Below are 24277 nucleotides of genomic sequence, written 5' to 3'. Positions count from 1 at the left end.
TAGTCTCACAGAATGATCACTTGAAATTGAAGGGGATAGGAGAGGGCAGGCAGGGTGGGCAGCGGGCTGGAAGTGGGCTGAAGGGCACACCCTCACCTGGGGCAAGACTCCGTTCCTCGGCTGGTTCTGAGATTCAAAGTGTTCATCAGTATAATGAAGCAAGGGGCCCATTGATTTATGATCTGTTTGGCAATATTGCATTTTCTAGCTCCCCGTGTCTCTTTTTTGTCACTGCGCTACATTCAGGCACAGTGAGAACAACTTTAAAACCCCCCTTACTCAACAGCTTTATTAGTGATAGCATCCCGTGACCTTTCTCAACATTCTTAAAGAAAAAGATAGCGTGCACTGTCGCTCCACTCTGCTCATTGTCCTTTGTTGGGGTGAACAAAGCATTTTCTACAGTGGCTATAGCACGTAATTATACAGCTTTCAATAGCAGTGTCTTGGCACATATCAAAGTTCAGAGGAGCCCTTAGAAAAAAAAAAAGATGTTTTGTGGCAGCCTAGGGAGGGTCTCATCTTTCCTTCAGAAAATAGTTCAAGGCTCTTCTGTCTAGCTTCCTACTTAGAGCTTTTTCCCCTCCTGCTTCATAAAGTTTAAAGGGGGTTCAGTGGAGTTCTGTGATCTATTTCCTTTGAAAGATTGTGCCTCGGCGCACAGAGGCCCTTTGACTTCAAGAGTTCGTGGATCCGTGTCTTTAGGTATCATGTGTCTGACCTTATCAGTTACTCCATTTAATGTAGGAGAAAAACTCTCAACTCTTTGTGTTTGTCTGTTTTGCCTCTGTGAAATGATTTGGTGAAAAGACCGTCCTTTTTAGCACACCACCGAGAGCCATTTCTCACTGTAACCTACCCTGTGGCTTTTTCTCTCTTAAAAAAAAAAAAATTGTCCTTGTGTTTTGTGTATGGATGAGTTCACAGTGAGAATAGAATTATACAAGGGCGGACACACACACACACACAAAATCCTTTTGCTTTTCTCCCGCTCATCCCTCCCCATGATCTGTTAGCTCCCTAGCGCTGTACCCCAATAGGCAAAGCGTTTAGCAGGCACAGAGGTGGCAGTTGGGGTGCTGGGTCAGTGGTGGGCTTTCTCTTGCTCTGGCCTACCCCTAAGGTCTTCATAATTAATTGTCCTTGGAAGATGACGAAGTCTGAGGACAGTGTGGTGGGGTGGCTATTGTCTGATGTGCGGCTCTCCTGGCCTCGCCTCATTCTTCATCCCACAAAGAGTTATCAATAGGAGTGAGAGCGTAAGTTCCCTTCGGAGAGCCGCTGCTGGTGGCTGGAGCTTTTGGTAGGATGTGACTATTGTGTCCAGTCCGTCCCGGATTGAATGTCTGGAGAAGTTCTAACGACACGTTGAAAGCCAGCCTGAGTATGTGGCCTGGTTTAAACAGACACACACAGCAAACCCAGGGCTTGCTGGGACTTACCCCTCCCCTTTCACCTGGATGACAACTTAAAACCCAATTTTTTCATTGTCCCCTACCAGGTGGTATTTAGCTTTAACAACTTTCTCCGTTGTCAGTCACAGGGCAGAATATCTTTTATCACCTGCTCTCTTCTCTTCATTCCAGCCGTATGAATCGGCAATATTTTCCCAAACAGCCTTTCCGTGCGCAGCATCCGAGTTTAACTTTTGAAAAGTAGATTATTCTAGTTTTAACGCTCATGCTGTCTCACCCTCCAAGATTGCCTTAAGCCAATCTCCAGGGCTGTTTGGTAACATGACATAAAACAAATACAATCTGTTCCCCAGCCCCCTCCCACTTTTGGCTGAAATACAAAGTAACGATGTAAGGTGGAAGCAGCTATCGTGAGGAAAGAAGGCCTCTCCGGCTGATCATTCTGCCGCCTTTTCTATTAACTAGGGTGAAGCCACGAAAAACAAATACAACTGTTCTTCCAAAGAGTTGAACTAGCAAATTAGCAAGTTTTAAAATAACGGCACTGCAGAGCGTGTGACAGCTTCAAGGCTGACAGGAGCCATATTGAAAAGAAATCTGTGTCCCTGACAGTGATTCTGTTAGGATGGACAGGCCTGCAGGACGGCCACAGTCGACTCTGTCTCCGTGGCTCTTTGCAAACACTTTGAGAACAGACCTTTTAGTATTTAAGGGGAACCTGAATGTGGGCGTTGACACAAGAGATACAGTCAAACCAAAAAAAAGGGGTCATAAAAAATTAAAGTTCTTCTTATGAATATTTCATGAGAAGCCATGAAAAGGGGCACTGGTTAGCCGAGTCCTTTGTGCCTGGAGTTCTTCTTCCGGGCTGTGAGCTATTGTTCTTCCAACCTCTCAAACAGACTTTCACTTTCAAACTGACAAAAGTCACTTAAAAGCCAGACAGCTGTACTAACACACCCACCTTACTGGGAGCGAGAGCCACCGGGGCAGGTGACAGGGCCTGCTGGGAGATCTTGTTTAAAACATGAACAGGGCCTGCTTGCCTGCCTTCTATTCCATGCTTGGCCATTGCTTTTACTCTCAATTTGAGGTTATCCCTTTGTTGTTGTTCTGGGCCCTCACAAATTATCCAAAAATATTTCTTGCATGATTTTGTTTCCCTTATACCTTAGTTGTGACCAGAGTCACACATGACAGAAGATGCAGATAACTAGAGATTCAGCTCCTTGACTCTCTGGTCTCTGCCTGTCTATATTCAGCTTCTGCCATTTATGCCACGTCTTCCTGAAGTGGTCCAGATTTCCCTTGCCTCGTTAGTGGTAGCTGGGATCGACCGGGTGAGAACCCAGGCAAAGATGGACATCCAACCCACCTGGGGACTTGAGACAGGGACATGAAGCCCTGTGTCCCAGCCCTCTGGGTCACAGCCATCAAGGCCATGGAAAGTCCTCCCTGTGTGTGTATTCCAGGCCTCCCTCCCCTGTCACCTTGTGTACAGTCTGGTCTGTGACACTGATGGTGATTATGTCATTATTTTGCTCTGGGGGCCCTGGCACATCTGCAGAGCCCCAGTGCATCTTTGTTGCGTTGGCACACGTCCCACGCCGCAAATGCTTCATTAGTCCTGCTGCCGGCCTCCTTGCCAGACGCGAGCGCCCAAATCCAGGCTTCTTTCTGCTCCGTTCTTTTGTGTGGCTGATGAACGTGCACTCATCTTCCCCATTCTTCCCTATTTCCCTCGACTTCTGAACTCCAGATGGCCCAGTTTTCTTGCCCAGGCCCACTCCAAAGTCTACAGGAGACGCAAGGTGACTCTGCCCCCTGGCTCCCCACCGCTAGAATGAAGGTTTTTTCAGACCTATAATTTGAAGAGATGGGAAGGGATCTCTCCAGTCAAGCGGTGGTGGGCAGGGTTAGGGTTTGGGTTTGTGAGCTATGTCTTATTCCTGGGAAGCCTTTTTCTTCTCAGTCCTGCAAGTCTTTCTCTTGTTTCCTGAACCCCAGTCTGCACATTGCTGAGTGCCACCCATTCTCTGAAAACTGGCTATGTTGTTAAAGGTTCCCTTTCTCTAAATGGACTTGGATTCTTCACCACCGGCCCCTCACCAGAATTCCTGGCCCAGTCCTTTTGCAACCAGCTCCCAACCCCCAATGATCACCTGTTATTTAAAGTGATTAACGCTTGGCTCTTTTGGAGAAGCCCCTCCCTCTAAAAAGTTACCCGGTATATGCTTAGCAGAGTCACAGAGTCTGTAAAGGTGTGCTGGCTCCTCCTCCAGGGACCACAGTCCATTTCAGAGCTTAATATCTTGGGCTGTGATGACTACATAATTGGTATGTTTAATTTCCCCTTAAATTTGAATTAATTGATCTGTGTTCTTGTGTGACAAGCAGCTTCCCCATAGAGATTTAACCGTTTTTTAGCCCCTGAACCATCCAGTGTGTTATCAGTGTCTCTATGTGGGCAACAGCAGACGATTTTCACTTTAAGGTGTAGTCAAAGGAGTCGGCTTATATTTTATGGTGCTCATGGCCAAACTGTTACTCTGATTCTAATTCAGAATCTTAGAACAAGGACCTTCATAAAGATTAAGGAGAAAGTTGTCCAAAGAGTGAATTGGGTTGTGCTGGTTTCCTGAGACATCCCAATACATTCCAAAAGTGGGCACAAGAATATGCATAACCCCTGTTCTGAATATTCATGAACAATCCAGCTGATAGGGTGCAGAGAGAGGAGGTTGAGGGAGTCCCTGGACTACCCAGCCCTATGTCAGCAGCGGGCAGGGAGCACGCACAGCCAGGAGAAGCTGGTATCCATCACTGATTGACTGCTTTTCAAATATCTACCTCCCAGGATTGGGTCATTTTGGTTTCACCTGAGGGCTTGTTAAAACCTTTTTAAAAACTTAACCTCATTCTCAGACTATAGCACTTCTCAAAATAATAATTCTCTAAATTTATTACCTGCTGTGAAAATAGTCTGCTGTTTTGATGTCTCTGAAAATGACCCCCTTGAAGATGTAGAGGGACAGATTGCTGGGATTTGCAGACAGGGTCATAGCCATTTTCTCTGTTTCCTTTCTGATTTCACAGACTTTAGCATTGTTCTCTCTTAGTCTTCACCTCTGCAGATTAAGGAGAAGCGTTCTTTTTTTAAAAGCCTAATCACATGGGCTACCCCGATCATTTGAACTGCCCTGTGCAATATGTTTCTACCTGGTAATATTCCTCCCAGAGATGACTTTGGGAACTAAACTACAGGGCAGAATTCCAGATGTGGGTGGCCATGGTCCGCTTGGAGGACTGTCCCTTGTGCACACACAAGGGCACTCTGTTGACTGTTTTACAAACGTGTATCCTCAGCAGCTGGAGTGATCTCTCAGCACACGTTTTTATTTATCCTCTCCTGTTGGGAACCAAACCCAGCCTTGCACTTAAGAGGCCATGCGCTCTGTCCCTGAGGTGCATCCCCAACCCCTCAGAAGCTTGTTTGTTAAAATGATCTTGGCAAGTTCTGGTAGATGGAGTTTTGTGCAGAGGACTTATCCAACTGTGGGAAGAGTAGCCAGGTCCACACCACTGTCCATATGTCCTTGGAGTGTAGATGAGACACGGTGACATTTGACTTTATGGGAAATTTCCTTAGTGTGGGACATGGATTCCTAACTGTAACAAGGGTGGTGAGAAAGTACTACCTGTTCTGTATTGTGTCATATGTAACATGTTTGTTTACAGGAAGCCATTTAATGTATATGCAGGTATCACCCCGAAGTCTTAGGAAAGTGCTCTGGGAGCGTGGCCACCATCACAGCCCTGGGCCAGTGCTAGTGTAGAAGTTCCTGACATCCATGCTGGAGCCAGTCCGCTCTGCTTCTGGCTGGCTGGGATGCATTGGCAAGTGTCTCACCCTCTCCGTGCTCATGTTTCTGATCTGTGAATGGAGGTACACACTCAGAGTTGTAAGGATTGGACACAACCACACAGGGTTCTTAGCACAAGGCGAACCCTGTGGAAGCCTCGTCTCTCGTTGGTCTGTGGAGTCAAGGTCTGTAGAGAGGAGCAGAAGTGGAGGCAGTGGGGAGGCAGTGGAGCAGTGATCTGCTCCAGACATGGAGAGGCAGAGGCGAGGGGAGCCCTTTTAGGCTAGCGGAATGGGGCTTCCGGTTCAGCTAAAAACCCTGTCTCAACAAACAACAGTACCAGTGGGATTAGGAGGGGATGCAAAGGGAATAAAAGTCATTATGTAAATACATGAAGCTGCCTAACCATTCTCCAAAATGGTGGAGAGCAACTGAAGAAGACACCCAACCATTGACCCCTGACCTCTACACACACTTGCACACAGACACACACATGCATACACAGTACCTCGTCATTGCTACATCATCAGGAGCCCAACTATTACATCACTTCCTTCTGACCCTAAACAGCCAACAAACAATTCCCGTCAGAATTGGGTCAATTGATCAATGCAAAACTAGTTTCCGAAAGAGGAAGTGTTTCTTTCTGTCCTTTTCTAGTCACAACCATGAGAGTACTGCCATCCAGGGACTTGCCTGGGGACTCTGTGGGCTTCTTTTCCAATGCAGGGGGGCTGCAGGAAGGAGACCTGGCAGAGTCAGGCTATGCCATGCTTGCCCTTCCCTGGGCTCTACTCTGCTCACCTGGAAAGGGTCATGAGTAGATTGTGTTCTGACACTCTAATGCCATGACTTGAGAGTAGAGGACACCCTGCACTCTCTCACCAGATCCCCCAGAGCCTTCATGATGCTGCAGAGCTGTGAGCTCTTAATGCCGAGGCCCTGGGAATCCAGATGGTGTTCATGTGGGGCCACTTCCACCCACGTGACTCTGCACAGCTTAATTATCTCAGAGAACATCTCCTGGGTGCCCATTTTCCTGTCCTCCCAGGGATGCCTTCTCTCATCCAAATCCCAGCAGCACCCTTGGAGGTGAGGAAATTCCCTTATTGAGGTGATTGATAGAGAATAATTCTTCAAATTGATAAACAATTGATTGCAGCCCAAATTGTTGCACCCACCCCCTTGCTGCTCACTTTGGTGATTCGGCTACCCATCCAATGAGATGTCGACGTAGGCTTCATCCAGGTCTAGAGCATGTAGTCTGGATCTGTGTGGACTAGGAAAAGCCGTAGACCTCAACACCTGAACACAAGCAGGCAGCATTCACCTGAACACCCTGTTCTATACCTCCACACCTTCAAGGAAGACTTAGCACTATTTGAGATGTTTGGCCTCTACCACAAGGCATGATGGGTACTTTCTTTTAAGAGCATCTCATCTTTTCCTTGAAAAATTGTTAGTCATCAAGACCACCAGTGGAATTAGTTCCATATGTGAGGGTGTGTTGTGGGTAGGCAACAAATCCTAGTGGATTTGTGTGGCTCACACGTCTTAGGGTTCGTGTACCCAACTTCTGTTTTCCTAAGCATTCCCTTGCCATTTTCTCCTCACATCTACTACTTCAGGGGATGGTTAGTGCGAGGTGATATATGCACTGAGAAGAGGTGAAAGCCAAGAAATGATCAGATGCTCAAGTGAGTGAAGGGAGATAAGGGGCTGTGGTTTCGGGGCCACCACATTCTGTTAATACAGAGACCATCTTCATCTTCTGAATGTGCCTTGTGGCAAGGCTCCCAGCATGGTCCCCTTAGGTGCTGGTAGTAGTCTCCCAACCATTACATATTCCATGGTCTATCCGAGAAACTCTTCCCTGATTCTCTAGTACCATTTGTGTCTCTTGAGAGATTTCTGAGTCATCAGAACCTCATATGTGGCTTTTGAAGCACAGGTGGCCCCTCTGTCTCTATATGGAGTTGGACGTCTGTAGGGTTCAGCTCTTGCATAGATGTTCAGATCCCTGATATACAATGACACAGTATTTGTGTGCACCCGGCACGCGCCTCCCTCAAATACTAAATCATCTCTGCATGATGCAGGATTTCTATTACAATGTCAAGGCTGTGGCTGACAGTGGTTCATATACTGCACTGTTCAGTGATAATATTAAGGAAAATAACTACGTACAGATTCAGGGTAGATGCGTTTTTTTCCCTCTGGTGGCTTTAACCTGAGTTTGGCTCTGTGGAAGGTCAATTCTACAAGCTCACTTTCAGTTTTGCAGAGGGTAGCTGTGAAGCAGAGACCACTGGAATTCTCCAGATATGCAATAACAACAATAAAAACAAACAAACAAAAACCTCTGGCAGAACAGTGGTCTTGTAGTCATAATGAACTGACAGGATGAAGGGTAGTTATTTGTCCTTCCCCATACACAACCCAGAGGTTATCTGGGCTATCTTCCAGCCATTGCCAGCAGACCCCATAACAGGAGGTGTCTGCTGGTTCACACCAAGTCAACGGGCTTTCTTTGGTGTTCACCATAAACAAGCCCATCCTCATTGCCCTGCTGGACCAGAATCTTCCTAGGAATTTTGCTCCTATTGTTCCATCCACAGGAACACAGGTCATGCAGACCAGGTTTGATATAGGCCTAAGCAGGACTTACTTATGAAGGGAAGCTGCTACCAAAAACAATCACGTGATGCACTGTCCAGCAGCACGGGTGCTGCTGCGGATTATCTGTGCCCCAGCCTTCCTTCACACAAGATCGGAGCATTTAGGCCATGTTGATTTTGGGATAATCTTCTATCCAGGAATGGCACCAAGCTTGGCTCTGTTTGTTTTAACCACCTCAGCTAGTGGTTGCTGGGAAAGCTAACCTTAACTCTTAGCCTGTCTGGACCCTGGAGTGGTGGGGGCACACACATCTGAGGAATGATGAAGCTTTTCAGGGTGAAGGCCAGAGAGACAATCCCAACTCCCTGCAAGAACAACTGGTGTGCCCACAGAATTAGTACACAATGAAAGAACATTTGGTGTCTAGAAAATCTGGTAGACCTCAAGTCTGGCTAAGAACAGGAATTATCTAACTATGACCTGCATGCCAGCTCTGACTCTTAGTCTCTTTTGGACAGCCTCTGTGCTAAGAAAGGCTTTTGTATTCTTAAACAGTTATAAGAAGGAAGATTATGTATCTGAGAGCCACCCTTTGTCAATGTTGCCAACCTCAGCTAGGGGCCACCCTCTGTCTTGAAAGCATGAACTAGCCGAGATCCTTCCAGTTTCTGACGGTTTTGGTGGAGTCATCTTGGTCTAGCCTTTACAATCACAAGATAACAGATGCACAGTCCCAGTCCCAGTAGAGTGTTCTCAGCCACTTCTAAGATTTCAGAATTCTGTGCCACATCTCTGGGGCATAGAAGGAGACACTTGATTTTAGTTTCTGATGCTTTATTTGCTGTTCGTCAGTTTTAATTGGGACTCACTCTTTAGAGACATGAGAAGAGCTTAGAAGGAAGAAAAATTTATATCTCCCACTGCCTACCCACTCCAAGCAAATCACAATTAAGGTTTCCTAAAGTGTCACGTCAAGACTTCCATTTGCGGACAAATGAAGTGTCTATTTCCAGTATATCCTCGGACTGAATTTCAGCCCCATAAAATCAGTGTGACAGTCTATAAAGACATTTCATTCTGCTCTCGGGTCACTAGCACCAGCTTTTCTCTAAGTTTGGAGAAGATGGATTTATTTTTGTGTATGTCCGTGGAGTTGATGTCAGGGTGTGTGCATAGTTTACAATGTATGCACAAGTTATTCACAGGGAGAAAAGGTGCTAAGACATTTTTCTACTACCTGGAAGTCATGTTCACTGAAGATGCTATCCTCCAGGGCCCTGTTTCAGTGATGCGTGTGTAACCAACAGCTTAAAGGTGCCAATATTTCATAGCAGGGCTCAGATATTTTCAAAATATCTGATCTTTAGAAGGCAGAGACTGCAGTTCAGATAAGGAAATAAAGAAAACGGCCAGGTGTTTCTCAGTTTGTTGTCTTTGCTGTTGTTGTGTGGAGCTGTGCAGATAGAGTGTGTCCAGTGCCCCCTGCCCCTGCCCCCACCCCCAGCAAGGTCCTTTGATCCTTCTCCATTGGGTTTTGCTACCCATGCAGGGGTGGATCCTTGTCTTCCTCCACGGCTGTCTCCCTGTGACTGATCCTTTCGACAGTGGCCTCTCTGGTAGACTCTACAGGTTTTGGCATTAGCCAAGGCAGGTACTCTATTGGGGCAGGCCACGGGTCTTGTCTGGGAGTAAGATGCCAAGCAGGAACACACAAAGGGTTTCCCTCCAGTCAGCTCTTCTAATCGCCTTGCAGCTCTTTGCACCTAATGGAGAGAAGCTTGAGGCTCTGGGGTAAACCACCCCTCCAGTTCCTTCCTGGGGCCAGGGGTCTTTCCCTCCACCCCCACAGGTCTCCCACATCAACATGACATTGCCTGATGACTGCAGGCTGGGAGCAGCTTCCACCAGCTGAACCCTCTGATCCCCAGCTCACTGGAGAGTCTGGCTTTGGGATTTTGGCAAGAAGGCCTATTGCCCATGGGGTCAACATGAATAAAGATTTCTTTCTTCCTCTCCTTTTTAAAAGTCAAACATCAACTGAAACTCTTCCCAAAGCACCCTCTGCTGCCCACTTCTCTCTCTCTCTCTGTCTCTCTCTGTCTCTCTCTCTCTGTCTCTCTCTGTCTCTCTCTCTCTGTTTCTCACACACACACACACACACACACACACAAACACACACACAAACACACATAACCCCCTTTCTCTCCTTCACACACTCACACACTTGCACACACATACACTCTCACACACACAACCCTCTTCTCTCACACACACACTCACACACATGCACACAACACACACACACACACACACACGCGCGCGCGCGCACACACACACACACACACAAAACCCCCTTCTCTTAATATCTCCTCACTTGAGAAAACCTACTCTGTGTAAAATTCGAACAGCAAATCCAATCTAAACCAGTCTTATCATTTTGAAAGTTTGTTTGTCCGGCTTTGTCGCAGGAAGAAACAGACTGTTTGAAGGCCACATACTTTTCAAACCTTGGTTGCAACACGTTTACCCCATTTTGAAACTGTCTTTCTCCAGCCTAGGAAAAGGAAAATCTATTTGACAAAGTGGTACTCTGGCCGGTTTATCTTGTACTATGGCTTTAGCTCACTGAGTCTATTGATTTTCTTAAATTAATGTTTACAGAATGCTACTGAATTTTGCTCAACAGAACATTGTTCTTTTGTAGCTTTGTTTTAAAATAAAAGGGGGTGGGGGGAAAGACAAGGTACGGACTATTATGCCATATGTTCTTTTGCTTAAACCAAGGAAACACAGCCCTCCCCTCCCCTCTCCTCACGTGTTTTTTTTTTTTAAACGTTTCCTAAGAGTATTTATTCTTCAGATGTTTAAGTAGCTAAATGTGTAGTTAGGAAATAGGTTCACTCTTGGGGCCCACAGTACACGAGTATTAAACTAATTGAATTCTCCAAGGTGCCTGTAAGTTGCATGCCTGCTCCGGCATCAGAGGGAGGGAGGATTCACGCCTAATCTTAGTTGTTGTGCAAACCTCCCTCTAGTCTGCTGTAAGTCTGGAGGCTGCCTCCTCCTGCACACAGGTAGAGAGAGCATCCAGAGCATGCTAAGCAAATTTACATGTCATTTGGTCCTTTGTTGAGAACTCAAAACAGGACAGCTTACTCTTAGATCACAGGGCTAACACATTCTCAGTCTATAAAGATGACTGAAAACTGGCTCTTCCCAAGGAAGAACACACTTCAATTCAGCCCCTGACAGTACAGAAGGTGAGACTTTGAGTCCAAGTTATGAAATAAGCAAAGTAAAACACAAAGTATCTTTCTCCATGTGTTGGCCCAATCAATAATATCACTCAAGCAGACCCAAAAGCAGGTTTTGCATATGCTTATTAACCATGGGGATGTGCTTCACAGGAGACTGAACTCTGTTCTGAAGTCTCTGTCTACTATTTTACTTGGGCTTGCCTTCCCATGCACTTCCCCTAAACAGAGAAGGTACTGGGAGAGAATCCCACAACACACCAATCGCATCCTGAACCTCCTAGTTTTCTGAAAGGCCAGGGAGTCTGGATTATCTATACAGCACAACTGCATGCATGGATAGCATCATGTGACCATATTTCATGGCCCATGATCTCTCTTTTCTGCTCCTGGCAGCAGTTAGGGTGACCAAGACAGAGGCAAGGAGCTGCAATACTGTATCTGTATCTGTTCTGGCTGATAGTCTCTGTGAAGGGTACAGCACCGTCTGAGTTCATCCATCTAAGCCCACTCTTGAGCAGTACAGATCCCAAGCTTACGCCACTGCTGTCAGGAGACAGGGCTCTCCTTGACCAATATTTACTTAACAAACAGCAGGGATGGGAGAGTTTGTTTAGAGGAATCATGTGCCCACCAGGGTGAATGGCTAGGAAAGAACTCCAGTGTTTGTCTCTTTCATGGGACCTTTGTGTCCCAGGCATGCCCATGTAGGGGAGATGGATGCCCTTTCTCTTCTGAACTCTTCCAAACACATTCAGAAGTCACCTGGGAAATGCCTTGCTGTCTCTGATAAACTGGTGAACTGTCCTGTTCATACATGTAGAGGGTTCATGGTGTGTATTTAGCTTTGAAGAACATTTTAGAGTCTGATTTTTCTCAGCACATTTCTGTGCAGGTTACACATTATGGAAAGGGCCCAAGGATTAATTAAGAGTAAGGTGTGTGTGTGTGTGTGTGTGTGTATGCATATATTCAGATATGTGTGTGCATATATATGGAAACATACACTTAAATGTGTGTGTGATATGTATATATATATATATATATATATATATATATATATATATATATAAAGTCCCAACCTCCCGAAAGCCTCTGCAGATTTTTAGAGCTGCCTCGCCGCCCTGAGCCTCAGATGTATTTAACTCTCCTCTTAAATACGAATTCAGCCGTGCCGCTGAAGTTGAGACCACTTTTCTTTCAACTTTCGATTGTTTGCCAGCTCCAGGCCCTGTGACTTGGAGGCATCTGTGGCTGGTTTGAGAGGTTTTGTTTCAGTCAATGGGGAGGGTCTGGGGATGCGTGGGGGTGGGGGAGTTATTTATTTATTTGATTTGGTGAGTCCCGGAGTTGTAAAAAGCTGTCTGAAATATTCATGCAGAACGGTCTGAGAAGCCGGTTTCTGTTTTATTTACTGCACAGTGGAACAGCCACAGCGGATTAGTTCTACAATACCCGTAACAAAAGCCCAACAGCTGATGCATGTGATGTTAGGAGGTGACAAAACAGTTAAAGTATGCTGCTGGCTATGGGCAAGCCGTCAGCAGATGCAGACAAAAGGCCTGTGACAAGAATAACTCTCTCCAAGGCGAGCAGTGAAGAGTATCCAAAATACCAGCACCCTTTTCTCCTTGACATTGTCTTCTCGAAGTCAGCATTTTATTGCCCTTTTATAGTATTAAAAAAAAAAGAGGGGGGGGGATAGAGGAAGAAGAAAGAAAACCCACACACAAACAAACAAACGGATTCACCAAAATACAAGCAGGGCTCTCTTTTTTCCCCTCTCAGCCATTCCTGTCATCCTGACGCTGGCCTTCCATTTGTTGAAGTTTGGGGTGGGGGGGGGGTAGCTTAAAAGATAAAGTGTCAAAAACATCTTCCTTACTAAGATTGGAATCTATTGATAGGCTGGGTGGCCATTGGGAGGTGGTTCTTGGGGAAGGGCTTTGGGATGGGGGTGGGGGGGCAATGCTTGGCTTCTTTTCTATCCATTTCAGTTAGGATGATTCCATTGGTGAGCTGAGGCCAGTGGGCCAGTTTTTGAAGGGGATCAAGAATGGAGGACTGTCCACAGGGACCTGAACAAAGGGCAGGGATATGGTCCCCCCCCCCTCCCCTGCAAGAGGCCAGTGAGTGAGCTGAGGGATGCTTCAGAGGTGTGAAAAGTCAGCTTCTCTGTCTCCAGAAAATAGGAGAGACTGTCTTCTTTTTAACCTTTGTAATTCCCCCCTCTATTCTCTGTGACATTCATTCAGCTGCCAAGAGCGTTTGGCAAGGTTTGGGCCAGCGAGCACACTTCCAGTGACCGCTAACCTTGGTATGTCCTGACACTTATGATGAGTGTCTGCAGGACACAGAAGGCAGGCAGCCTGCTATGTCAGGCTTTCATTATGGACTGCAGAGACTGGGGACAGCCAGTTTAATAAAACAAATCATCCTTGAAGGTAAAGCAACTAGAAAGAGGAGGAGGAAGACAGGAGGGGGATATCTTTGCCACTCAATCCTATGAGAGAGGGAGAGAGAGAGAGAGAGAGAGAGAGAGAGAGAGAGAGAGAGAGAGAGAGAGAGAAAGAGAGAGAGAAGCAAAACATCCCCACCCAGCCCACTGCATGTGTGTGCTGCCCAGCTGTGGACTAAGCAGATGTGAACTCCTTTCTTCTTCTGGAAGCCCTCAAGCCACTGGCTCACTCGGATCAATAATCAAGAGCAGCAGATAATCGGGATGGAAATAGTAGATGCTTGTTGGTCATCTCCCTTCAGAGTGGCCAGTGTAGTCAATACCTCAGCATGATCTGTTTTCTAAATGTCAAGGCAAGACTATTTGGGGTGAGGCTCCTAGGCCGGGATGCCTTTTTATCAGAGCAAAGTTTCCACTGTCCCCTCCTGAAGAACTCCCGGCCAAGCAGCTCCCACAATAGCCTCCTAGGTCTGCCAAAGACTTTGGAAGCCTTTTGTTTTTCCCCTGTGGCATGTCCAAAGGCCTGGCCTCCCCCTTCCCCGCCCCCAGCCGCCTGCATTGTCTTGCATTCCAGTGACTTGATTGACTGTTGCACCTGATGCTGAGGAGACTCAAGGGTTCACTGTAGAGATTGTTGGGTTCTATTAAAAGAAACCCAGATAAGGGATTACTTGTCACTAAGGGCTTCTCTGCAGATGTTTATTAGTGATTGGAAGGCCATTAGGTGTGAGGAGGTGCATAAAATAGGGCAATATCATGTTCCTAATCCTGAACCCCAATGCCCCCCCAAACATTGGGAAGATGCTACCTTCCTTGGGTAAATGAAGGTGGAGAGAGGTTCTGAGCAGAGAGATGAGGCTGTCTGTTTTCATGGGTAAGATCTCTACCTGTGGGTGGAATACTCTCGCATTCTCTCAGAATAGACATTGTTACCCCACACTACCTCTGAAGCTACCATCAAAAGACGAGCTGCTCCAGTATCAGAGAATCTCCAAGAAGCCTTTTACCCCACACAGTCCTGAGAGCACACTGCCCAGGGCAAGCAATGAATTAGCAAGCTACTTCATTTTGCACAAAGCAGACCCCATTCCCAATAACCAAACCAGCAGCCAGTAACTCTTAACCCATTTCTATTTACATTAACGTTACTGGCTCCTTACACATGGTTCTCCTCAGCTATAGAGACATAGCTGGTCATGAATTTGTTGTCTCACGTGAGTCAATGGCCTTTATAAAAGGTCTGTCCTTGTGGCACCCAGAAAGGAAGAGGCAGCAGAATCACAAGTCTGAGATAATCTTCCCTGACTACATGCTGAGTTCAAGGCCAGCCAGAGCAACATGAGACCTGTGTCAGAAAGAAAGAAAGAAAGAAAGAAAGAAAGAAAGAAAGAAAGAAAGAAAGAGAAAGAAAGAAAGAAAGAAAGAAAGAAAGAAAGAAAGAAAGAAAGAAAGGAAAAGAAAAAGAAAGAAAGAAAGAAAGAAAGAAAGAGGGAAAGAGGGAAAGAGGGAGGGAGGGAGGGAGGGAGGGAGGGAGGGAGGGAGGGAGAAAGAAAGAGGGAGGAAGGGAGCGAGGGAGAAAGAGGTAGGGAGGGAAGAAGAAAGAAGAAGGGAGGGAGGGAGAAAAAGGGAGGAAGAAAAGAAAGAAAGAAAGAAAGAAAGAAAGAAAGAAAGGAAGGAAGGAAGGAAGGAAGGAAGGAAGAAAGAAAGAATGAATATAAACTAAAACTAAGTAAGTTGTGAGAAGTGTGCAGAGGAGACCAGCATGTTTTATCGGAAAGATGTCCTAGTTTACCAGCATCTTTATTTCACAGTTTCTCTATTTCAGCGAATCTCATAAGCTTTTCATCCATAAAATGGTTTTCTGAGATCCATGTTACTTACAACTGTATCTTTTCATGAATTTGCTCCTTTGACGTTTTTGTTTGTTTGTTTGTTTGTTTTGTTGTGATTGTAGTGGTATTGAGGATCGAACCCAGGACCTCATACAGGCCAGGCAAATACCCTGCCACTGAGCTGCACCCAGCTCTGGGCTTCTCAAAGCCTTATGGAAGAATATCAGTAGACTACAGAGCGTTATGGGATGGAGGGGGGGTTGGTCTCCTCATGAATGCTGACTGTTTGTGGAATAATAAAAGGCCTCCCACCGAACATGTAGGTGACACAGAATAAAGACCTGGGCTCCCAGATAGGACACCTCGTGATGAGGACAGCACACTGAAACTATTTGCAAGGAGGTGAAAAGCCAGACAAAGTATAAAAGCTGTCAGAGGGTGGCTGGCGAGGGTGACCTCAAGACATGAACATTTAAAACAGGACAAGACCCATTCAGCTAAGGCTCGTGGCCTCTGAGAACTGGAGTAGAAACTTGGCACAATTCCACAAGTCTCTCTGTCCTCAGCGCAGTCCTAAATTACCCTCACCACTCACCTCCCCCCACCCCCCCCACCCCCCAAAAAAGGCTCGTGCTGTTGTAGAGTTATCTAGACGACTGTGCTCCTGACAGCTTCCACAAGGTGCTTCTCCCTGGCCCTGGCTGTGTGTGAGTAGGCAGGGTGGGGGTTGGGAGAGTCCTTGGAGTGGGTGGGGCATCTGGCTTAAGCGCTCTTTCTAGCGCTCACACCTGTGTCTTTCAGAGCTCTCTGTCTCCTGCAGCTTTAGGTTTGTTGTTGATGGAGGACAGGTCTCCATGGAGGCTCTGTTGCCAGCAGCCAGCAAGGGAGCACACAGTTTGTACCACAGATCTTTGTCCCTGTTAGCATTTGGGCTGCAGACCTATGCCCGGCCACATGGCCTCTCTCAGTCAGGCCCATTTGCTATGACTTGTCATTGGGTGGGAACAGGATGCTCCCCTCCAGGAAATCCACACGTGTGCAGGTGCTTCCATGGAGTCTGTGTGGCTTCTCACAGACTGGTGTTTGTTCAGCCAGGGAGAAGTGGCCCTTGCTGCACTTCCAGTCAGCTCTGAGCTCTGTCCCCACAGGCCAACATAAACGCTTTGGGGAGAGAGACTGCTCAATACCCTGAGACAGGGTCTCAGTGTGGCCCTGGTTGGCCTGGAACTTACAGAAATCCAAGTGCCCAAGTGCTCCGGTTGAAGATGAGCGTCCTTGTGCCTGTTCTAGTCTCTGTTGGGGGCCTTTCCTTTCCTTTTCTTTCCTCCCCCCCCCTTTTTTTTTCTGGAAAGTTACAAGATGTCTCTAAAAAACAATTGGCTAACTATTGGAAGAAATGAGAAATTCAGAGACATCCAGGGATTGTCTTACTTTTTTGTGTTGCCTACCATTCATTCATGTGTATGTGTATATGCATGCATATATCCATGTATATGCCCACTACAGCTGTTGAGAAGAGGCAGAGAGGAAGGTGCTACACTTGGTCTTGGGCAATCATCTTCCTGTTGCTTCAGTAACTGGCGTTTCTGGACTGCAGTGAAGGTCTTTCATGTTATATCTGTGAGGACAGATGTGTCTACACATACACTATCATGCATTTATGTTCCCATACATCTGAAATTATTGTAGAAATAAAATCTCACGACAGACAGACAGACAGACAGACAGACAGGCAGCTCACATACATTAATTGCTATGGAAGCAAGGGCTTGACAAAGAGAAATTCCGAAAGGATTATTTGGGGATGATAATCTTGGCGTAGAATGGCCTTGAATGAGTCCTTCTGATCTCTCCTGCCTCTGTGTTTTTGATGTATCATTGATACAATAACACCTTACAGAGAGGTTGGAAGAATGGAATGGCATTCACTCTGTAATAATGTAACATGATGATGTAATAACGTAACACAGTAAACACTCAGTAAGTGTTAGCTTTTATAACAATGATCAATTACACAAAGCACTGTCTGAGGAACTATTCTAATGGCAAAAGGTAGTAATTCAGGGTTCAGCTTAAATTTTACAGCTCAGGATTTTGTGCTTTTATCTTACCCCTTTATAGTACTGACTGTTTTAATAAACAATCCAGGCAACAGTTCTACGACACAAACAAGAAACCGATTCTCAAGTTTCTTCCTTGAAGTTAGGGATTTAGTTTATTCTGAGAACACATTATTTTTTCATAATGTAAGTCAAAAGGAGAGAGGAATCAAATTCTGAAAAAGGAATTGGCAAGTTTCTTCTAGAACGGACCTGCTTTATCACGTGAGGGTGTGGGTCTCATTTCTCTACTGCAGCATTGCACGGTAAAACCCTGTTGACCAGGCCCATATATCCTCTGCGCATGTCTCCTCTGAAGCCCACGAAGCAGCCGCCGTCTATCACAATGCTGCTATATATAACAACTCCACACAAGAGAATAGAGGCCGGCCATTTTTAGAAAATGCAGGTGCCGTCTAAAGCCCCCTTCTGAGAGTGTGGACTTAGCTCAGTTTCCTTTGAAGAACTGCAGACTTGAAACTGAAAACTTTATTAATACCATTGTCTCCTTGTATCAGCAGGTTCCAGAGAGATTCCTGGAAGTTGCGCAGATCACGTTACGGGAGTTTTTCAATGCCATCATCGCGGGCAAAGATGTTGATCCTTCCTGGAAGAAGGCCATTTACAAGGTCATCTGCAAGCTGGATAGTGAGGTTCCTGAGATTTTCAAGTCCCCTAACTGCCTACAAGAACTCCTTCACGAGTAGAGATTGCAACGCTCTTTTGAATGTATGGATAGAAGTCCCCCCTTGGATGTCCAACTTTTCTGTGTCTAGATTTTGGTTTTATATATTTGTGTGGGGGAGGCATGGATACGTTGTGATGTCAGCTGGTGGTCCCTGCTCATCCTCTTTGGGTTCCTTTCATTTTTCCTCATCACAAGGGGATGAGTATTTTCCTTCTACACCTTTAGTTTACTTTTGCCCAAGGCCCTTAATATTTGGAGACTTATGATAGGATTGGTTTTCAGAAGGGGATGTCAGCCTGTGTAAAGTGTACAAGAGTTACGGAGTGAGCCGGTGACTGTGACACAGCTCACATGCATACCCCCGTGCTGTGTCTCCTGTTTCTCTAGGGTTAAGAAGTTCTGGAAGAACCTGAGGAATACCTTGTTTGATTTGAGCCTGATAAGTAACCTTTTTCTTACACATTTAAACCAGTGCCCTCGGCATCTGGTTAGCTCACATCTCAAAAGTACTCTCAAAGGACAGATTTTTTAGAGAGATCCTCACCAGGTCCTTTGTAAGAGAAATGGCGTAACCCCCCCCCCCCCCCGTTCCTATTTTGTACAAAACCGACTCTCCTGAGACAAGGCTGGGAATGCACTCGGGCCGATCCGCTGTCTCTGTGAACTTTAGAACAGGCTCTTGGTGAGATGTGAGCTCGGCCGTGTCGACTTAGAGGAAACCCTGTGCTTTGTCACTAGTTGCTATTTCCTTTGCTTCCGATATTAAAAGGCATGTACTTCTCAAATGCATCCTTTGCTTGACTCTCTTTATCTGCTTAGCATCGCTGCTGCTGTTTAACCCTCTTTCTTCTCCTAAAACACTAATTTCCGGATACCTTTCTGCAGTAAGGAATTAAGAAACCCCACTGGCCATGAAACCCTTGCCTACTCTTGGAGCACGCAGGCAGCTGCTAGTGGACCTGACCTTTACTTCCTGTGAGGACATCACCCAGCAATGGCTTATTTGCATTTGGGTATGGTGGGTGGCTGGCTGTCTCTTCCCTCTGGGTTGTAATATCCTAAAGCAGCCGATGATGTCTCTTCTACTATAGAAGCTAATACTGACCCAAGTGTGTTCAATAGGTTAGTTTGGGGTTGCCCATGAAGACACAATTCCAGCATACTGAGAAAGCTAACTGTTCTTCCTCCCACTCTCAGATGGCTCTTTCCCGACCCCCCAGGTTTTTGATGATGTATCAAAACCCTCCTACAGTTGCATTTAAAATGCTAAATAGCACTCATGCTTGCTTTCTTAGCTGGATTTTTGTGTACCGGTACAGTAAACAGCACCATCCACTCTAATTGTGTGATCCAGGCCCCTACATCCCCTTAGATAATCTGATGTGCACACTGTAAAAATGACACAGCAACAGATCTGGTTATTTAAAACTTAAAGGATAGAAATGCTATTTTCCCTTAATTTCTTAAAAATAAAAATCAGTGTTTGACTTTGGAGGACTCGGGTCAGCCCTTGTGACTGTCTAGCTGGCTGCAGCGCTGTAATTCAACATCATTTATAAATTCTGCTGATGGGCAGGGATGTATGAACACAATTATTGTCAGCACAAAGCCTTAAAACCTGCTGACTTCAAGCTAAACAGTGAAGCCCTGCAAGGCCCAGCATCTTCCGGGAGACCAGAAGGCCCCGGTGATACAGACAGAGCATGGATTAGCATGTTCAACGCTGTCCACTCACTACAGTGGCATCTCCTAATGCTCACACATCCATTCCTGAATAGACAATTGTGAGAGTATGTTTGTTACTTTTCTGGCTGCCTTTAAAGCAAAAAAAGCCCAGGTAGTCAATGATACCAGTGAGATATATGTTACAAATTAAACAGCAGAACCAGGAACCCAATCAGTTCAAAGAATGGAAGGCTTTGGTATGCTTTGTTTGGAAGCCTGGGGCTCTGTGGTTCCTGCAAGGGTCCAGCAGGGTCCTGGCTGTTCTGAGTCAAATGCCAATCAGATCTCCCCCATGTCACCCTTTGCAAGGTCAAAGGCAAAGCTGCAGTGTAGTCACCTGGGTAGACAGACTGCTAGGTATCTTCATAATCTGGGGCAAATGAATATTGATTCTAGACTTAGCTCAATTTTTAAAATACTGTTTTCCTCTGCCTTTCAGATTTAAATAGACAAATTTAGCAAAAGAAAAAAAAAGTGTTTTCTACTGAATGTCAGTGCCCTTAGCTACCTATACTCTTCTCTTGGTGTTCCCTGGGGCTAGAAATGATCTCACTCTGTCAGCATGAGGACAGACAGACAGCTCAACGCCAGAAGCAGGTCTCCACGGCTTTGCACTGAGGTGGATGCTCCTGGTCCAGAGGCTGGACCACATGTCTCCCAGTGAGATGGTAAATGACAGAAGCCTGTCTCTCAATCCTCCTACCAAGCAGTTCCTAAATAAAACAAAAACCACCAAATAAATAAATAAGAATAAAATTACCTAGTATTGTTCACATCTTAATCTAGTTCTCTCCAAGTGAAAATCACTTAGTGCATGGGAGAAAGCTAACTTTTCACGTGGGGACCGATTCTGAGTTCTGTGTTGCAGTTCCACATGGCCACTTCTTTTATGCTAACCCTGTATTATTTTTTGTGTGTACACTCAAGGTGACAGTCTGTGCCTAGATGTAAACTACACCAGCGTGGGGATTTTAAAAGAAAAAAATCCTTCAAAATACCAGTTCTTTCCCCCCCACAAGTACAAATGTTCTTGTGCCTTCTGTGGCTTTCTGTCTCATTTCTTTTTACTTTATTTCCAATGACAGCTGCAATAAACACTAATTTTTTTTTCTGGCTGTTTGACATGATGTTGATAGCTATGCATATTTTGCGTCTTTTTAAAACAAAGCGGGAGAATAATGTTTTTGAAGAAGAGAAATTTTTAGAACAGTTTGATACACCGCAAATTATTTTTTTCCTCAATTGTCTGAGCAGCATTCGAGTTTTGGAGATTCTTGTAGAAGCCGGTTTTTTTGTAACTGTGTTGTAGCTCTCGTGTACTAGCAGCCTGATGAGAAGCACTATAGAAGCAATATTTCATACCATGTGCAATGTGTGTGCAGAAGTGTGGGCGTGAACACGCAGGCACACACATGTAAAAATATACATATGTATGCGTGTGAAGTGGAAAGCTTACCTTTTCTTATCTAGACTTAAGAACTTGTTTTAGGCATTTGTTATGGTCTGTGAAAAGAATGTTCTATTTGCAACAACACAACACTTATACTTCTTACTGTCTCTCTGACTGTTCAATGGAAGTGTTTTGCATTAAATGGTAAAATTATGTGGAAGATGTTAGGGTCTAGTAATTATTTCAGTGAACATTCACCCCATATTCCTGAAGTTTGCTTTGTGCCTCTGAGTGTTACTCAATTGAAGTATTTTATGTTTGAAGAAGCCTTGTTACTGTGTTAGGAATATGGGTGAATATCATTTTAAAAAATACTAAAAACGTCAAAACAAAAACACTAAAGCAAAGGGGAACATTTATAAGGAAATGTAAATATTTAACCTCATGGCCGTTGTTACGTAAGACATGAGATCTCAATAAATAGCTACAGTCTCACAGCATCTGTTGAATTTATTAGGGACACTACAATGACTGTACAGGCTTTTGAAAGGATTCTCTAAAGTCCTGCTCTCCACTTGCAAAAGATAGCAGTCTCTCTCTATCAGAAGTCAAGGGCAAGGGTACAGGCGTCTCTGTAAATCTATGACATTTCTTTTCTGTGTACATGAAGACATTTAGTAGGTAATCCCCCATGTCCCCACACACATGCAGGTTAATATCAATCACTTAGTTAAAGATTTTGGCGAGGGGGAGTTAACCAGAGACTGCTCCCCAAAAGCAACCATAAATAAATCAAAGCAAGAGTGGTTTTCAGATATCCCCCCCCGCAAAGCAGCAGTGTGTGTAAGGGCGTGAGCAATCTCTTTGCCGTGTGTATTATAGAGAATTCATTGGGGTGAACAGCACAACCGTTTCTTCCTGGTGTAAACTCCGTGTCTGCAGATTACAGTGTTGTTTTCAAAGGCTCCCCTCAGAAAGTGTAACGGTTGGTCGTGTCACTGCGTCACGCTTACACTCGAGGAAACTCAGCTTTGCCTCTGTAGAGCTAAAATGCTCCTCTTCAGAGCTGGGGTCCAAACCTGGTGTTTAATCTTTGCATCCTTTTGATCCTTCTAGATTAAGTGGAAGCATGTGGACTTTGAGTCTTTTCAACTGAGCGCTCTCTCCAATCAGACACCCCTAATGTGCAGACACGTGAACGAGCAGGCAAAGGGTTGGCCTGTCTTTGTGAAAATGGATTCACCAGATTTTTTTTTTTAATAGCCAATTCCTGTGCACATGGGGGTGGAGGAATAAAGCATTTTAATGTTATATATTGCCACTTCAAATTTAGGAAAAATTGATGTATTTGGAGTTGTTCTCAGCTCTCTAGAAGGGTCAAAGGTCACAGCTTCCCCCAACATTGTCCCAGCCATTTCTCATATGTATATAGTATAAACTGTGACAAACACTGCCTTTATATTATTTAGCAATATGTTGTAAATAGCATTATGAAGCTCTTTTTTTGTAATAAAGACCCTATGATTTGAATATAGTACAATAACTGAACTGATAAAGTCAATTTTTGATTTTTTTTTAGCTAGAGGCAATTTCAATTGTGCATTTTTGTTATTGTCTATTGTTCTGAAGACTGCATAATTTATTGGTTTAATTTATCCTAATTTATTTGATGAAGGTGTACAATTTTGTATTACCAAGGACGTACTGTAATATTGATTGATAGGATTAAAAACAGTGAGACTCCCTGTCCATATTCAAAAGAAAACAAAAAGGTGCCGTAGACAATTGATTTTAAAGTAAAAAGTAAAACAATTTAGTTTGGCAGCTACTAAATTTTAAAACAAGGAAAAACAAAAAAACAAAACAAAAAAAACAAAAACAAAAACAAAAACAAAAAAAACACCTAAAGGACAATGTTGTCGTGGGGGGGCGGGGAGGGTTTCCGTTGTGTGTTTTAAGCTTTTCTATATTCTCCGAACTTTGACCGTTTGCTTTGTACCACTAAAGGGTGCAGTAGTCCAACTGCCTTGTGTGCCTTCCATCTTCTCCTAAACTGAATGTATGTGCAGTATATATGCAAGCTTGTGCAAAATAAAATATACATTACAAGCTCATGGCATTTGACTGTTTTTTTGTTTTTTTGTTTTTTTGTTTTTTTCTGAAAATGTGTGACATTTTGCTTTCCGACCTATCAAGCTTTGGGCCGGGCTGGCTGATGTCAGGTACATAGCTTTCCACTCATCCATGCTCCCACTCATACAACCCAGTGAGGGCCTGGAGATCTCCTTTCTGTGTCAGAAGGCTTGCTGTAATGGCTTGCATTCTGTGTAGAGACTCTCGCTCTAATTAACTTTGGTTGACTTTCAGCTTGAGGAAAGAGAAATGTGGTTCAGCCTGCAGAGATGCCTCCTGGGTAAAGGACTTGCCATGTGAGTGTTGGGATCTGGACCCACATAAAGCCAGATGTAGGAGCATATGTCTGTAATCCCAGCACTCTTACAATAAGACAGGAAAGGGTTAAGACAGGAGACCCTGGGAAGCTTGTAAGTCAGCTAGCCCAAGGATGAAGACCAGCTGTCCTGGAGTACATAGACCAGCTAGCCTGGGGTACATAGACCAGCTAGCCTGGGGTACATAGACCAGCTAGCCTGGGATACATAGACCAGCTAGTCTTGGGTTGCACAAAGGCAAACAAGGTCCAGTCTCAAATAGGGTAAAAAAAAAAACAAACAAACAGAAAACAAACAACAACAACAAAACAAGGACCTATAGCCTTTATGCTGGCAATTAGTACCATCAACTAGAAAGAGAACAGGCGTTCTTCAGGGTCACACAGTAGCACATTACTCTCAAGCATGGGACTCAAGCATGAGTGTTAAAAGTGAGAAAATGAAAAAGATCACTATCTCCATAAAATGTTCTTTTCAGCATCGT

The 24277-nt window shown here is 45.0% G+C and overlaps 1 protein-coding gene across 6 annotated transcripts in view; it reads left to right on the top strand.

The window, feature by feature from the left end:
• The window catches only part of Prox1 (prospero homeobox 1), a 52615-nt gene extending 29158 nt beyond the window's left edge, over positions 1–23457 (top strand). For 5 of the 6 annotated variants that reach the window (XM_076941595.1, XM_076941597.1, XM_076941598.1 and 2 more), the window contains exon 5: positions 18059–23457. In XM_076941595.1, coding sequence (XP_076797710.1) covers positions 18059–18247 — 189 coding nt within the window. In that variant the 3' untranslated portion in view covers positions 18248–23457. The remainder of the gene's footprint in view (positions 1–18058) is intronic. The other variant, XM_076941599.1, reaches the window with a different exon arrangement.
• Positions 23458–24277: the final 820 nt, after the last annotated feature.

Source organism: Arvicanthis niloticus, chromosome 10, assembly GCF_011762505.2.
Source record: "Arvicanthis niloticus isolate mArvNil1 chromosome 10, mArvNil1.pat.X, whole genome shotgun sequence".
In the NCBI taxonomy this organism is placed as follows: domain Eukaryota; kingdom Metazoa; phylum Chordata; class Mammalia; order Rodentia; family Muridae; genus Arvicanthis; species Arvicanthis niloticus.
The sequence above is the reverse complement of the archived record's forward strand: the minus strand, read 5'-3'. Positions and strand labels throughout refer to the sequence as shown.